The sequence below is a fragment of the Melanerpes formicivorus genome, unplaced genomic scaffold (assembly GCF_026170545.1).
Source record: "Melanerpes formicivorus ecotype bairdi unplaced genomic scaffold, bMelFor1.0.p_v2 SCAF_13, whole genome shotgun sequence".
NCBI classification, from domain to species: domain Eukaryota; kingdom Metazoa; phylum Chordata; class Aves; order Piciformes; family Picidae; genus Melanerpes; species Melanerpes formicivorus.
In genome coordinates this window covers 16,857,521-16,874,661 of record NW_027142365.1, presented here as the reverse complement: position 1 = coordinate 16,874,661, position 17,141 = coordinate 16,857,521, and the positions used below count along the sequence as shown (strand labels likewise).

Here is a 17,141-nt window from a genome sequence, read left to right as displayed (position 1 = left end):
TGACAGGTCACCCTTTTAAAAGTAAAAACAATGTAAAACCCCCCATTCCAGGCTGTGGTCACTTCAGAAACCACATCTCACACAGACACACCACTGAAGTGACTGTTATCTATGTGACCCAGCTGAATACAGCAGCTCTCGTCAGTAGTGTCCAGAGATTACCCTTCCTTCCCATGCAAGAGGTTCCACCCTCAGTTTCAGTAACACAGCTCATGGCTACACCTCAAATACTGGTTCAATTTTGGACTCCTCAGTCCAGAAAAGAAATTGAAGTGCTGGAGTATGTCCAGGGAAGGGCAGCAAAGCTAGTGAAGGGTCTGGTGAACAGGTCTGGTGAAAAGTAGCTGAGGGAACTGGGGGTGTTTAGCCTGGAGAAGAGGAAGCTGAGAGACCTCACTGTCCTCTGCAACTCCCTGAAAGGAGGTTGGAGTATGGTGGGAGTTGGTCTAGTCTTCCTACTATCAGGTGACAGAAAGCAAACAGGATGAAATTGTGCCAGGGAAGATTTAGGCTGGATATTAGGAACAACTGTTTTAACTGAAAGATTGATCAGGCACTGGAGCAGGCTGCCCAAGGAGGTGGTGGGGTCACCATCCCTGAAGGTATTCAAGACGTGTGTACATGGCACTTCGGGACATAGTTTAATGGCCACGGTGGCATTGGGTTGATGGTTGGACTTGATAACCTTAGAGGTCTTTTCCAACCAAAACAATTCCATGATTCTAGGATTCTATGACTGGAAGCACTCTAAAGGGAAACAGGGAGAACTAAATACAGCAGAAGGATAGCAGAAGACAGCTAGGGCAAGCAAAGCAGTAAACCAGAAATCCTCTGCTTGCAGGTGGGGGGAGGAGTAGAAAGAATTTCTCCTTTTTCTCTTACTTTTCCTCCAACTTACACAGAAAAAACCCCAAAGAAGTTTATTTCAGCACAACGGGTTGCTTGTTCACAGCTGCATCATTGCTAACCTTTACAATCTCTACAGCTCACCAGTTCAGGCATTTGGAAAGCAAACTTACCTGAAAGTCTTGATCATCAATTCCAAACCTCTCTCTTAGATTTCGGAAAACCATTGGACAATATTCCTTAAATTTGAAATGACTTGGCATGTTTTCTCTGAAAGAACATAAAACCAAAGCAACTTATTCACCTGCACATGCAAGAAGCCACTCTAGAGTATTCATTCTGTCTCATTTTCATTCATAGGAAGCAGTGGATAAGGAGATTTACAGTCTCTCTTTCAATGGTTTTGTTTTCTTAATGAGATTTGGTCTCACTGTGCTCCTTTGCTTTACAAGGTTTAATACATGTATACATATTTGTCTCTTAATGTGCTACAACTTAACTGGATGAACACAAACTGTATTTTGATAGCTTTGTAAACTTCACTCAAAAGTACAGAACACTTGCCCATTGCTCCAAAATAACATCAAAGGTGAAATCTTAGGCTGGATTATGCAAGAGTTACTACATCATCTGTGACATCACAAAGTACTCAGAGTGCCAAAGCTTGAAGAAAACTTGGCTCAATTGAGTACAGAGCCCATTTTAATAGTGGCAATTTCAGACTTACACATAATAAAATTTACTTTGACCTTTGCCATGGAAGAAAAGACCCAAAGAAGCAGAATTCTAACTTGCTTCAAATATAGGCTTGAATAAATTCATGATTTAAACAGTACAGCATGAGCAATTTTGTATGTCTGCACATACTGCTCACAGAGCATTGAGTGTTTAAGAGATGGAGGCAAAAGAAATGATCTTAATTTGGGAGTTTCTGTATGATTGGTAAGATTTGGTATTATGGATTATAAAAAGCTGTTACTCAGCTTTGATACATGCTTTAAATTCTCATCCCTGTTCAAGTAGTTCATTTAACAAAGAACATGCAGGTGAATTGATGTTAAAAGTACCCACCTAAATGCTTATGGAGCACCCAAAGATAATCAAGAAAGGATCACCTTCAGCAAGTAAGATCCTCATAAGGCAGTAATAAAGCATACAGAGGAAAACTACTACCCAGCAGCCCTTGCTGCTGCTTTTCAGCACAGCACAGATGGTTATGTTTATCACAGGATTAACTTAATCACCAAAAGTTTTAGTCCCATGGGCTGAAAAATAACAGAGTTCATAGTAGTTCAAAACAACAGTCACTGCCTCTACCCACTTCTACAAAGAACTGTTCCTTGCACTTACTTGTTGAAAAGGTGATTGTCCACCTTTATCTTTGAGTAGGCTTTGAAATCATCTGGCATCAGCATAACAGGGATTTGAACATGGCTTAGTTCATTGATCTAGAGAAAACAGAATAGGTTTAGTTGCTTAGGTCTTTGCAAAGATGCTGCATGTGTCTTAATTCCAGAAACATTCTTCAGTCAACAATTTCTTGTTTCTGGCCTGGAAGCAAATGCAAGTCAAAGAAGAACGCAAGAGCGGTTTTATTCTTTCCAGATTAACTGTGATCATGAGACTTACACATTGGGGCAGAAACAACACTACATATTTATACTAATTTTAGGGGGAAAAAAAGTACTTCAAAGGAGATCTGGAGTGTACTTTTTATGGCAGGTCATGAGGATGCCAGCGAAGTGGTCTTTCATCCCAACACACTGTTCTGGTTCTGTCAAGTGAGTTATGCTTCCCAAAGCTAACACAAATGCTAGGATTTCAAATGACCATTTCCCTTTGCAGCACGTGAAGCAGTCTTACTTGTCTGTGTCTTGAACTATTCACAGAACATGAAGTGACGTTTTGCTTACATGTGAACACACACACACACACAAAGACTTTAGGCTCAATAAGCAGAGGTTTGTCTCTTACAGGAGCTCAGCATGCAGGAGAGTTTGTGCAACTCACAGCATTCAGGCATTTTTGTGATTGTTCAAGTCAGAGAAACTATTTAAATAGATTTCATAGAATCATAGAACTGTTAGGGTTGGAAGGGACCTCAAGGAGCATCTAGTTCCAACTCCCCTGCCATGGGTAGGGATACCTCACTCCAGATCAGGTTACTCACAGCCACATCCAGCCTGGCCTTAAAAGCCTCCAGGCATGAGGCTTCTACCACCTTCCTGGGTAACCTATTCCAGTGTCTCACCACCCTCATGGGGAAGAACTTCCTAACATCCAATCTGAAGCTGCCCATTTATATTTTTTTTCCATTCCCCCCAGTCCTATCACTCCCTGACACCATAAAAAGTCCCTCCCCAGCTTTCTTGTAGCCCCCCTCAGATACTGAAAGGCCACAATTAGGTCTCCTCAGAGCCTGCTTTTCTCCAGACTGAACAGCCCCAACTCTTTCAGTCTGTCCTCATAGGAGAGGAGCTCCAGCCCTCTGCTCATCCTCATGGCCCTTCTCTGGACACGGTTCAGCACATCCAGATCCTTCCTGTAATAGAGGCTCCAGAACTGGATGCAGTATTTTATTTCTTTTTTTATTTCTTACTTATTAATATTTCTACTTCTTTTTTCTTTTCTTCTTAGAAATACATGGAGAGGTGAGTTCTAAGACTTTCCTTCTAAAGCTGTATTGATGGGGACCGTCTGTTCTAGTCTGTTCTAGCTTCTGAGAAAAAATTATATGCCAGGAATAGGAGAAAATATGAATTAGAATTTATTGATATCAACAGTTTTTTCCCCAAGCCAATTCCATCAGGATTGTCTGCCCAGCCGATGGCAGGTTGATTAAACACGGTAGGATGTTAATAAACAGTAGAATAACAGCCTACAAAGGATCAGAAACTTGGAATTGAGAGGACCAAACTGCAAATGACCATCTTAAAGGTCTCTTCCCACCAGAACAATTCTATGATTTTACCTTTGAAACAAATACTGACACTCTTCTCAAGATGAGGAGTTCTCATTTATATTTGAAACCCACTTCTGACCACATCTTTGTGCTGAACTGTAGACAGCTTTACCACTCCCTGCTTTGTAGACAGGTTTTTATTACTGCATGGATTAAATAACACTTACTTCAGTAAATTGTAACTAAACCATGCTGAACATAAGACAAAGAGCTGATAGCCGTAGTGATGCTTTCAGATCATGAACAAGAGTCACCAAACACTCATGACATACATTTTACCTTAGGGTGCTCTACACCCTGCCCTCTGCATCTCAATTTACCCAGTCAAACCTTTCTGCTCATGCACAGCACAGCTTATAGAAAACTGCAGAAGCAAAGTTTAGAGGCAAACCCCACTCTGTATGAAATAAAGCACAGCAGAGGTGGATAGAGCAACATGAGGGTGATCCTCTGCTCTTAGCACTGCCTATCCAACACTGTTTTCCAACTTAGGAAGCTGTTAGTTACCCTTAAATGCTATCCTACTGAAGGAAGAATCAAGAATCACTAAGTGGTAGGGGTTGGAGGGGACCTCCAGAGATCGAGTCCAACCTCCTTGCTAAAGCAGGCTCACCTAGAGCAGGTTGCAAAGAAACATGCCCAGGTGGGTTTTGAAAGTCTCCAGGGAAGGGGACTCCACAGCCTCTCTGAGCAGTCTGGTCCAGGGCTCTAGCACCCTCACAGTAAAGAAGCTTCTTGTTAATTTCAAAGGAAACTTTCTGTGTTCTAGTTCATACCTCTTACCCCTTGTCCACTGAGAAGAGCCCAGCCCCATTCTCTTGACCCCTGTCCTTCAGATATTGATAAGCATTGACAGGATCTCCTCTCAGTCTGGTCTTTTCCATACTGAACAGTCTCAGGTCTCTCAGCCTCTACTTTTAACAGAGATGTTCCGCTCAGCACCCTCATGACTCTCTGATGGACTCTCTGCAGTAGGTCTCTCTCCTGAACTTGGGACCTCAGAACTGGACACAATACTCCAGGTGTGGGCTCACCAGGATGGAGTAGAGACAGGGAGAACCTCCCTTGACCTGATGGCCACACTTAATGCACCCCAGAAGACCACTGGCCCCCTTGGGCACATAGCTGCCTCATGGTGAACTTGTTTTCAAGAAACCTTCACTGAAGCAGTGACAGCTTATAAATATTGGAGGGGGGAAAAAAAGGACTCACTTGCAAGTATGACCTTTTGCAGAACTGAAGTTAAACAAAACAAGAAACCAGCGAGAAGCCTTTTAGCTCTCAGAGAAAAGAATCCAGTGCAAGCCGTGCGGCACGTCAGGCAGCCCCAGCACTTCAGTACCATCAAGCCCTCGTAATGTTCCCTGCAGTGTCTCATTTTATTACTCAGATCCCTGCAGCCCACATGAAAACTGATAAAATCTGTGAAATTTACTTTACTGAATGTTTCCTGGGGAAGCCCTGAGAAGCTTCAGACAGAGGCATGGCAGTTACACAGTAGAGAGGAGAAAGGAAACAGAAGGATGTTTGGGATGGGCTCAATACTCTCTGTTCCTTGGTGTTGTAGGGTGAATGCCTTTCCAAAGGGAGAGAAAAAGAAACTCCAGGGAGTTTTTGAAAGCACAGCTGTACAAACCCAATGAACCATGCAGACACCTCATTAAATATGACAGAACATAACAGAGCATTGGTCCAAAAATCACTATGTCTAACATACACCCTTTACTACAGTTGGTATTGCAGTCCATCAATCTCACCCTGAAGCTACAGGGCAAGTTCTTGAGCCTAGTCTAGCTGCAAGACAAATGAAACTAGGACAAGTACATTCACAGATTCACAGAATGGTTTGGCTTGGAAAGAACCTTAAACATCGTCTACTTCCAACCCCACCACCATGAGCAGGGACACCTCTCACTAGACCAGGCCCCATCCAACCTGGCTTTGAACACCTTCAGGGAGGGGGCATCCACAACCTGTTCTAGTGTCTCACCACCATCACTGTAAAGAATGTCTTCCTAATCTCCAGTCTAAATCTGCCCTCTTCCAGCTTCAATTCATTGCCCCTCATCCTATTGCTACAAGCCCTTGTAAAAAGTCCCTTCCCAGCTTACTTGTAGGCCCCTTTCAGGTACTGGAAGGCCACTCTAAGGTCTCCCTGCAGCCTTCTTTTCTCCAGACTGAACAGCTATAGTGATGCAGAAACATAAAACTTCAGATTTGCTTATACAGAAAGACCTACTCTTTTAGACTGCCTGAGTGTAGAAATGCCACACTTGACAGTGGGGTCACAGATCTATCTGCATGTACATTCCAGCCAAAAGCCATCCCCAAGAACATTTCCCAATGAATATTATCACTAAAACCAAGTTCAGTTACCTCCACTAACAGCACTTTCTCTTGCAAAGTTGCATTCTGAATTGCCAAACAATGCATTGAACCAATTTTCACATGCATTTGGCTTTCTTAATCTGCTGATGTAAAAGTTCTCTGGATACATCCCCAGATTTGCTTTCCCGCTGTGAATATTTAAATTCATGCTATAATGGCAGAGCTTTAATTGTACCTGAGGGCCTTACAAATGTCATCTACATAGCGAAATAACAGATAAATGTGCTTGCATTTGCATACTTGAGAGATTTTTAATCTAAGCAGAAAGTCCAAAATACTTCTCCTAGGAATTTCCCCTTGAAGATCTGAATGTATAATCCTCCCCCCTCCAAATCAAGGGCGGGGGGTGGGTGGTGGTGGTGTGGAAATAAAGGCAAACTAACAGAAAAGGTTTGGGGTTTTTGTTTGTTAGTATTTTGGTTTTGCTTTGTTTTGTTTGAGGTGGTTTCTGGGCTTGGCTTTTTTGTTTGTTTGTGGGGGTTTATTTTGGGTCTCTTTTTTGCTCTTTGTTTGTTTTGGGAGATAGGTTGTGGGGTTTTTCTGTGAATAGTTTAATTTTAATTATGATATTTGTTGAGATTCATCCAAGCCTGAGCTATGTCAAAGCAATTTCTCTAATATTTTTAGGGAATTCCTCTCTAGCAGAAGAGGAAAATTAAAAAAGCAGGTGATGAGCACGCAGGAGAAATGACCTTTGGTTTAGCACACCAGCTGAGTAATGGCATGTCCCAGTGGCACAGAGCATTAATTAATTTAAACCTTTCCAGTATAAAGCCGAGGTCCTTGTGCAGTAGCACAGTTTGTTTTGGGGGGGACATGACAGATTTGATGAGGCCAGATTGGAAAGTGCACACATGACAGAAAGGAATACCCGTGTCATTAGATCTTAGTGGAAACTGGAACCATGCTGGGAAGGGAATGGAGGGAGAGAAAGAAGAAACAATATCCACAACTCCCCTCAACAAACAGCTCCTGAAAAGCTGAAAAAATAGGGAAAGGCCAGAGGATTCAGTTCCCCACTTTGCCATCACCGCGTAAAGAAACGGTCACAGCCGAAAGACGCTAAAAGTGAAATGCAAAGGTGACGCCTTGAGCCTTCCAACTCATCTCTGATGAAAATTTTCCTTCTTCTCCTCCACCTTTGAAAGTCAGGCATGACAGAAAATGTTAACTAAGATGCATCTGATACCTGCGCCAAGCATTCTGTGCATCTCTTCACGTTCCCCCGATAAACGTGGCCAGCTCCCTCAACAGCAGCAAATGAAATGCGACTGGGAGGGGGATAAAAGTTCAGCATACCCCAATTACAACAGGAACTGTGTTATAATAGCTGGAATAATTACAGCAGAAAGAAGAAATACCCCTTTGCCTCTGAGGAGCGCTTCTGAACGCAACGGAATCATAAGCAAGAAATAATTTCCCACAAGAGGTAATGACGACGCATAAATGAAGCGGGAAGAGCTCGGTGGGCTGACTGACTTGTTGCTCAGGACTCAGGATCAAGCTTTCATTTAATTACTGCTAAGAGAATCCACATTTAGAGCATCTCCACGCTAAACACACGTGCACCAAACCCAGAAAGAAAAGTTCTTTTAGTCCTGCCACCTCCAGCATTTAACGGCCCTCGTTTGTGGCTGCCAGCGGGGGAATTTTGCTGCGGTTTGCCTGGCTGTTTGAAACAGACAATGCTCAGTATAATCTTTGAGGAATTTAAATCCTATGTAATAGCCTTAGAGAATGGATTATTTTAGATATAAGTGACTAAGATTCTAGTTGCACAGTAACCATGCATATTATGTGTAAATACCTCGCCTATTAATAGCATGCGTAAATTCGTGCACACAAGATATTACTAACTGACCCAGAAACCTGCCTTTGAGTGATTTATTCAAGTATCTCCTGGGATATTGATACAGAATCAGGTGGAGGCATCCCCCACACAACTCGGGAGCTTTGAGGGAACAACCAGTTTTAAAAGCCTCAGAGCAGCACTGCCCCTTTAACCACACAGCCACAAAAAAATTAATGCATTAGGGATGTGCTCAGAGCTGTGACTGGTGGCAGGTGGGTGGGGGCTGAAGCCAAAGGAGGCTTTTCAGGCAAAAACCGACTGATTGCAACTCATTTTGCTCCTGCAGGTTCGGGATTGAATTCACACTGTCAGGAAAACAGAGGTTGTAATTAAACTGCAAATAAGAGAATAATAAAAGCCTACTGGACATTGAATAAATAGTAAGACTCAGCTGGTAATGATTCTGAAATTAGCACACAGAGAGGTGTTCCCACAAAGCCATCTTATATTGGTGACATTTCAAATAAGCTTCTCTAATTTATATGATTTGAAATCAAGCAATGAATATATCATAAATTGTTAGCCGTTATTAATGGCCCTTATTTAATTCAGAAACATTCACTCTAAACACCACATTACCAGGGCAATGCATAATTAAACATTAGTTTTCATTCTGTCAGAACATAAGCAGCAATAAATTGCTTGTATGCAAAGCAGACAATGAGATATTTAAGCAGCATATAATAAAGGCAATTTACAGCATATATTGCATGTTTAGCTGGAGGAGCCAGGACAACCATCACCAGATACAAGCTGATGCCTGTCACTGTGATGCTGCAGCAGGTAACTTGTGTAAGACATTACAGAATGGAATGGAATGGAATGGAATGGAATGGAATGGAATGGAATGGAATGGAATGGAATGGAATGGAATGGAATGGACCAGGCTGGAAGAGACCTTCAAGATCATTGCGTCCAACTTATCATCCAACACCACCTAATCAACTAAACCATGCAACAGAGCACCCCATCAAGTGTCCTTCTAAACACCTCCAATGATGGTGACTCCACCACTCTCCAGGCAGCCCATTCCAATGGGCAATCACTCTCTCTGTGTAGAACTTCTTCCTAACATCCAGCCTAAACCCCCCCTGGCGCAGCTTGAGACTCTGTCCTCTTGTTCTGTTGCTGCTTGCCTGGGAGAAGAGACCAACCTCTGCCTGTCCACAACCTCTCTTCAGGTAGCTGTAGAGAGTAATAAGGTCTCCCCTGAGCCTCCTCTTCTCCAGGCTAAGCAACCTCAGCTCCCTCAGCCTCTCTTCCTAGGGCTTGTGTTCCAAGTCCCTCACCAACTTTGTTACCCTTCTCTGGACTCGTTCCAGCAAGTCAACATCCTTCCTAAACTGAGGGGCACAGAACTGGACACAGGACCCAGGGTCTAAGCAGTGCAGTGTACAGGGACAGAATGACCTCCCTGCTCCTGCTGGCCACACTGCTCCTGATGCAGGCCAGGATGCCACTGGCCCTCTTGGCTGCCTGGGCACACTGCAGGCTCATGTTCAGCCTACCATCGACCAGCACTCCCAGGTCCCCTTCTGCCTGGCTGCTCTCCAGCCACTCTGACCCCAGCCTGTAGCACTGCATGGGGCTGCTGTGGCCTATGTGCAGAACCCGGCACTTGGATGTGTTAAATGCTCTTACTGATTAAAACCCAGCAACTACAACACAAAATATCCCAAAAAACATCCCACAAAAGTAAAAAGCCATGTCCAGATTTTCATCACAAGCAGACTACTTAGCAATGCCTAATGCTTCACTTATAGTATCATAGTATCAGTCAGGGTTGGAAGGGACCACAAGGATCTTCTAGGTCCAACCCCCCTGCCATGGGCAGGGACACCCCACACTAGATCAGGCTGGCCAGAGCCTCGTCCAGCCTGGGCTTAAACACCTCCAGGGACTTGGAAGTTTTCTTCCTTTCTATAGCCTTCTGCATGTGGATTCTGGAATTTAATCTCTCAGCCTGAATATGTAACATAGATATTGTTTCCTTTTAATTCAGTGGCTCAGCCATCCAGGCTGGCTGAACCTGCAGAGAGCTGAGGTGTTTTCACACTGAACAGCTTGCTGCAACATCTCAATTGCAGCTAAAGCTCCCGGCGCTTTCACACACAGGAAAATCCCTGCTCCTGCTGGTGCTGGATGGGGCTGGAGTTGTGGAAGTGCTACTTTCTTTTTAGCTCTGTTTGTCTCCCACCTCCCCTCCTGAACTGAGAGCCAATTCACAGCAGGCTGATCTGCAGAGACAAACAAGCTACAACTGGTTTGTTACTCTGAGAGCAAGTCAAGTGCATTTTTCACCAACTTGTGTATTTTTAAAGGCAGATTTTGGAAGAAGCAGGGGTGGATTTGGAAGAAAGAAACTATTGAGGCCTAAAAATAGAATTGAACTTTTAACACCACCAGCAGTTCTGAGATTTTTATGTTGGTGGTTTACTTGCTGCATCTCAGTTTCTTCTTTGGCAAGGAAAGTTGCTGAGAGCTCTGAAGAAAACATCAGTACTTTTTGTTCAGACATGGAGTCACCACTTTGATAGGGCCAGAGGCTTCTTCAAAGGCACAGCTAATTCATTCACAGGCAGGTTAATGCTTACCAAAGCAAGCCCTACCAGCTTCTAATGGATTGCTCTTCCCAAACAAGACTGCAGAACGAGGATGCAACAGAAGAAAACTCTTGGGGGTTATACAATTTCACTTTTAGGAGACTATAACTCTTCCTTCTGGCACCTTCTTGACAAGCCAATGTCCTGCAGGTCTCAACAAACAGAACATTGCCCTCACTGCTACAGCACAGTCATCTATGTCTTCAAGAGCAGACAGATACTCTTTAACCAGGGTCACACAGGATCACAGGAGGGTGAAGGACTTTTTAGGCTGTCAGGTAATGACAGGACTAGGGGGAATGGAATGAAAATAGAAATGGGTGGATTCAGATTGGATGTTAGGAAGTTCCTCCCCATGAGGGTGATGAGACACTGGTACAGGTTACCCAGGGAGGTGGTAGAAGCCTCATCCCTGGAGGCTTTTAAGATCAGGCTGGATGTGGGTCTGAGCAACCTGGAGTGAGGTGCCCCTGCCCATGGCAGGGGGGTTGGAACTAGATGATTCTTGAGGTCCCTTCCAACCCTAAAAGTTCCATGATTCCATGATGTTAGGGGTTGGAAAGGACCTGGAGATCAAGTCCAATCCCCCTGGCAGAGCAGAACTGTTCTCAAAGGAGTTAAAGAAAAACACTCCAAACAGGATTGGAAACAAGTTTAAATGGAAGTATTATTCATAACTAATAAAATAGTACAAAAACATGCAAAAAACCCCCAACAATTCATACTCAGCCCAGCTCTCCAGTCTACACCTCACTAGACCATCACCTTCCCAAAACCTTCTCCCCACTCCCATACCTCCCTACCCAGACCTGAACATCACAGTACAAATTAGCTCAGCCAAGGCTGGAGCTGGGCTGCAAACCTCCTCTGCACAACCAGAGATAAGGCTCTGCATCTACAGGGGAGCAGAGAGGGAGGAAAAAGGGCAGAAACTACAATTATGCCCATTTCTTTATGGGAGTAGATGCAGAATTCTGGGAATGGAAATAACAAAAGATGATGTTTTTTCTCTGGTGTCCACCTCCTCCCACCTCTCCAGTCCTTGGAGGTCTGTACTCTACGGTTAGGTCTCAAAGACATCCTGCCTAAACCCATAACAATCTAGAAGATAAAGTTTCTTAATCTTATTTATTCTCTTCTATAAAAAGCCATTTCCAAAGCTGTTCCTATTGTGCCAGGAGCAGAGGTTTAGGTTAAAGCCCAAGGGGCTGGGTGGTGACAGGCAGAACTATAGGCAGCATTTACATCCTTCTCCTTCCCAGATGTGGAACACGCTGCAGTATTGCTACCAGGACAGTAAACGCCTTGTGTTGAAGTATAAACTGAAAGTGAAGTGATTATTTTACAACTCTTTGAAATCCACCTTGAAGGGTCTGAAAAGGGTGAATGAGGTCAGCAGCTAATCAATTTTGTGGAAGACATTTGCCTGTTACGGGGCAAAACCATCATTTGATAAATGTCATTTGACAGTTTAAATTACACTCAAAGCCATTCTTGCAAGAGAAATAAAAGGTTAAGCTAAGTTCTGCTGTAGAGGAATAAATCAGTTCAGCAAAATACTCCTTAATATGTTTTAAATGAGGTTTTCATCATTTCAATCACACAAAAATTCATCTCCTCTTTTTTTCCCCACCCCCTCCTCCCTCCCTAAAAGCACAAGGTAAAAAGTATCCACCCAGACTTTTTTTATTAACTATACAATGTGCCAGGAGTTTAAACTGCATAGGAAACCTCTCTTACAGAAGTAATTTCTGGGTACCTATTCAGAAACAAGTCCTGAAACTGAAGTAATTATGTGACTAGGAAAAACTCAGGATAAATGTAACTTCCTTTGAGTTTCAGGATCAATTTTGAAGATATGTAAATATATATATAGAGAGAGAAAAAACCCAAACAACCAAGCCAACACAAAAACCCACCTCGCTGTCAGAATGAGCCATTGAAGTTTTACTTCTCTCAAGACATCCACTAGCAATTCCTGGAGCAGCTTCACATTTTCACAGCTCAGGAAATAGCTGTCATTAGATTATTGGCTTTCAATGAAATTCAATAATCTAATGCCAGAAAAGTGAGCCCCCTTGAATCAAATGTTTTTCAAATGGCTTTTCCCAGAGTACTAAACACAGGATAACTGAAATGCTTCACACACACACACACAAAGATTAAGTATACCTCATGGATTTAGTCAGAGAAACAAACACATCAATTCCAGCTGATTTATTTCTTTATCCCAAAAGGAGCAAAACTTTTCTGAAGTCTTAGGTCCTTTGAATTGGGGAAAAAAACAAACCCCAAAATGTGACAAAACCAGAACCCAACCAAGCCAAAAACTGTCACAGCAACCCCCAGGTGTTTTCAGGAGACTTTTCAGGTGTGGTTTTCAACAGCACAATGGTATCATTGGGAAGGGAAGGTCTGTAGTAGATGCATCCCTGTGGGAAAAAGGATGTAGTGACACACTGAAATCAGTCCCAACACAGAGAGGGGAAAAACTGGTTGTGACGAGCATTTGTTTCTTGGTGTTTATCTTGAAATTTGGTCATATCAGCGGGCCCAAATGCAAAGGAAGGATTTTATAGCTTGGTTATCACTCCCGTTCAGAGAGTTTGGTGGGACGATCTTTAAAGCACCTACCACTAAAGCACCAAACCCCACAATCTCTTTGCAAAGGTTTTGGGGAAAGGTTTTAAGTCTTTCAAGCCTCTTGGACATTTGCACAGTCTCAAAACCCCAGAACATCTGCTGTAGGCTGCCAGACAAGCAGAAAGCCTTATTCCTACAGATTTGGTCAAACTTCCTATGAATCTGCTTACACCTTTCAGTGAGTGCTAAAATTAACACTTCATAATGTGCCAAATAATCAAAGACAAATAGAAACGAAGCAGCTCAGATACAATGCCTGCCATGATAATCCCCTGCTCTCCTAGAAAGCCAGGACAAAGGCAATAGTATGTACAAAGACAGTAGTGCACATTCATGAAATGCAAACCAGAGAAACAGAAATGTGGCTTATTTACAGGGCAGATTTTGGACGTTGAAAACAGCTCTGAGTAGCAAATGGCATACAAAACAAGTGTGGTTTCAGTCTAAAAGGAGATTGTAAGGCAAGGGAAGTGCTTCAGATTTGGATGGGTTGTGATGCACACAATACAGATGAGCTCATCCTTGTTTGCTAATGCAATGGTTAAGGCAAAAAAAAACCCCAAGACAAGGCAAAAGCTCAGACAGCTTAATTTGCAAGCTATTAGCTAGTAGGCTTGCCACAAAATGGATAAAAGAGCATTTCAGTTTTGCAGTAGAAATATGTCAAGTCATCTTTTTTTAAAGTTCAGTTTGCATGCTGGGGAGGTGCTGCATTTTAATCCCATCTTTCACAGCAATAAATGTCTTCAGTTATTGTTTGAAATACTGATTTAAAATACACATTTGTCACGAGGCCTGACAGCAAGCTGCTCTCTGTTTCTCTAATCACAGAACAAAACACTTATCTGGCAACAGATGAGCTCTTAAGTTCACTTGGTTTTGTCCTGAAAGCTTCACAAGACAACACCTGAAAAGAGGAAGATGCCAGGACGGACCAAGTGTTTATTTACAACATAACAAAAGGTTTAGCAAAAGTAAGTTCACAGATTCACAGATTGCACTGGGTTGGAGTGCACCCTCCAAGGCCATCTTGTTCAACCCCCCTGCAGTCAGCAGGGACACCTCCAACAAGTTTAGGTTGTCCTGGGCCACATCAAGCCTGATCTTGAGTGTCTTCAGGGATGGGGCCTCAACCACATCCCCGGAAAACCTGTACCACTACTTCACCACTCACTGTGAAGAACTTTCTCCTGATGTCCAACTTAGATCTCCAGTTTCAAACAATTGCTCCTTGCCCGATCACCACAGGCCCTTCTAAACGGTCCCTCCCCAGCCTTCCTGTAGGTCCCCTTCAGATATTGAAATGTAGCACCAAGATCTCCCCTGAAGCCTTCTCTTCTCTAGGCTGAATGACCCAAACTCTTTCAGCCTGTCTTCATAGAATAGGTGCCCCAGCCCTCTGATCATCTTTGTGGCACTCCTCTGGACCTACTCCACAAGGTCCATGTCTCTCATGTTGAGGGCCCCAGAGCTGGACACAGTACTCCAGGTGAGGTCTCACCAGAGCAGAGGGGCAGAATTCCCTCTCTGGACCTGGTGGCCACGCTTCTTTTGATGCAGCCCAAGCTGCCATTTGCCTTCTGGGCTGCAAGTGCCCATTGCTGGCTCACGTCCAGCTTCTCATCTACCAGCATGCCCAAGACCTTGTCTGCAGGGCTGCTCTCAATCTCATCAGCCCCCAGCCTGCATTGATACTGGCTGTTACCTTGACCTATGTGCGGGACCTTGCACTTTGCCTTATTGAACCTCATGAGACTCCCCTCAGCCCACCTCTCCATGTTGTCCAGGTCTGGTCTGCATCCTGTCCTTCAGTCTTACCACCCCCACCACGTCAGTTACATACACACACAGCTCACAGATACATGTTTTGCTGATTTTTTCTACATAACCTAGTGTGGATTCTGGAAGATAAGCTCAATAAGCAAAAAGAAAAGAAAATAAAGTTACACTTAGCTAATTTATTCCGTGAATGATGTTACTCAGGTTTGGAAACCAACCACACAAACAGAAAACAGCCTTAAAAGGAGGTTATGGAACAATCCTCACCTCTTGTAGCAAAGATCACGTTGTTAAGAGAGGATTTGTTTTTAAGATCAGATGGTTAAAAGTGTAACTTTTCTGGAACTGAAAAATTGAGTCTGTGCAGCTAAACACAAAATTCCAGTAAGCAGTGGAATGAATACAGAGGTGCTGTGACCTTATCTGAATGCTGTCACTGGCAAAATGAAATCCCAGAGAAAAAAAATTCTCTTCCACAAAAAAACCCCAAACCAAATAAACAACAAAGTACAATGGGAAAAGACACACATAACACATGGAACTCGGCTGCTTAGTAAAGCAGAAGGCTTTAAGAGTGAGAACGGCAAACTGGGATGGCCGTAAAGCAATAGCTGAAGGTATCAGATGGGCTTAGTCATTGAAGAAGTAGTATTGAAGAAGAAATAAAAGGTAGAAGAGTGTTGGTTAATTTTTTCACACTGGCACAATGAATCACAGAATGTTAGGGGCTGGAAGGGACCTCGAAAGATCATACAGTCTAACACTCCTGCCAGAGCAGGAGCACCTAGAGCAGATCACACAGGAACACATCCAGGTGAATATCTCCAGAGAGGGAGACTCCACAACACCCCCTCCCCACCCAACCTCTTCCAGTGTCCTGTCACCCTCACAGTGAACATTTTTTTCCTCCTGTTTCCATGGAACATCTTATGCCTCACCTTCCACCACTGCCCCTTGTGCTGTCATTGGCATCACCCAGCAGAGCCTGGCTCCATCCTCTTGGCATTCACCCTTTACATCTCTATAAACATGAATGAGGTCATCCCTTAGTCTCCTTTTCTCCAAGCTAAAGAGCCTCAGCTCCCTCAGTCTCTCCTAGTATGAGAGATCTTCCACTTCCCTAATAATTTTTGTGGTTCTGTGCTGGACTTTTTCAAGTGGTTCCCTGAGATCCTTGAACTGAGGGGCCCAGAACTGGATATCATACCAGATGTGTCCTCACCAGGGCAGAGTGGAGGAGGAGAATCTCTCTTGACCTACTGACCACAGCCCTTCCAACCCACCCCAGAATGGCATTGCCATTCTTGGCCACGAGAGCACATTGCTGGCTCATGGTCAGCCTCCAGGTCCTTTTCCCCTTCACTGCTCTCCAACAGAAGCTGAAGTATAGCACATTATTATTACTGTTAATTATTAAGGAGATGGAAGACCAACTTGGTAGAACACTCTAATGAGCTGTCATCCATTCCAACCACACAAATATTATTTATGCAGCTGTTGACTTGTGAAATGATGACATTGAAACATGTCTCCTTCTGGCTACTTCTGACTATGGATTAGGTGAAGGCTGAAGCCATGAGGCAAGTTTTCTGAAACCAGCAGCAATACTACTTGCATTGTGTAAATCTAACTTATGGAGCTAATTAACTGAACACAAGTGACACCAGAAGCAAGGAGAGGAAGGTCATGCTACAAGTATTTAACTGTTCTGTAAAGCAGCATGGCAGTTGCTTGCGGCAGCATGGGCCTTATAGAGTCATCAGAGAGCTCAGCATACAGAACTTGGCTCTGCCAGCATCTATTTGCCTTCAGGTTGAAGATCTTTTTAAGCTCTCAACTCTTATCTTCCAGGAAAGGCAATAATTTTCTGTGCAGCACCATGCAAAATACTGCACTAGAAGTCCAAATGAGCAAACACTGCACCTCCCTGCTTTAAAGAGATCTTTCCATTCAGCTCCCTGATGCATCTGGGTTGACTGTACTCTTCTGGTATTTACCATTGCAGGATAGGACAGGACAGAATAGGACAGGACAGGACAGGATAGAATAGGACAGGATAGAATAAACC

General features: G+C 43.6%; 1 protein-coding gene across 1 annotated transcript in view; it reads right to left on the bottom strand.

Moving 5' to 3' along the window:
• The window catches only part of PIP4K2A (phosphatidylinositol-5-phosphate 4-kinase type 2 alpha), a 135,210-nt gene that overhangs the window by 55,178 nt on the left and 62,891 nt on the right, over positions 1–17,141 (bottom strand). Inside the window, exons 2-3 of the mRNA XM_068146331.1 lie at positions 2,197–2,294; positions 1,020–1,116 (exon numbers count right to left, since the gene is read on the bottom strand). Coding sequence (XP_068002432.1) covers positions 1,020–1,116; positions 2,197–2,294 — 195 coding nt within the window. The remainder of the gene's footprint in view (positions 1–1,019; positions 1,117–2,196; positions 2,295–17,141) is intronic.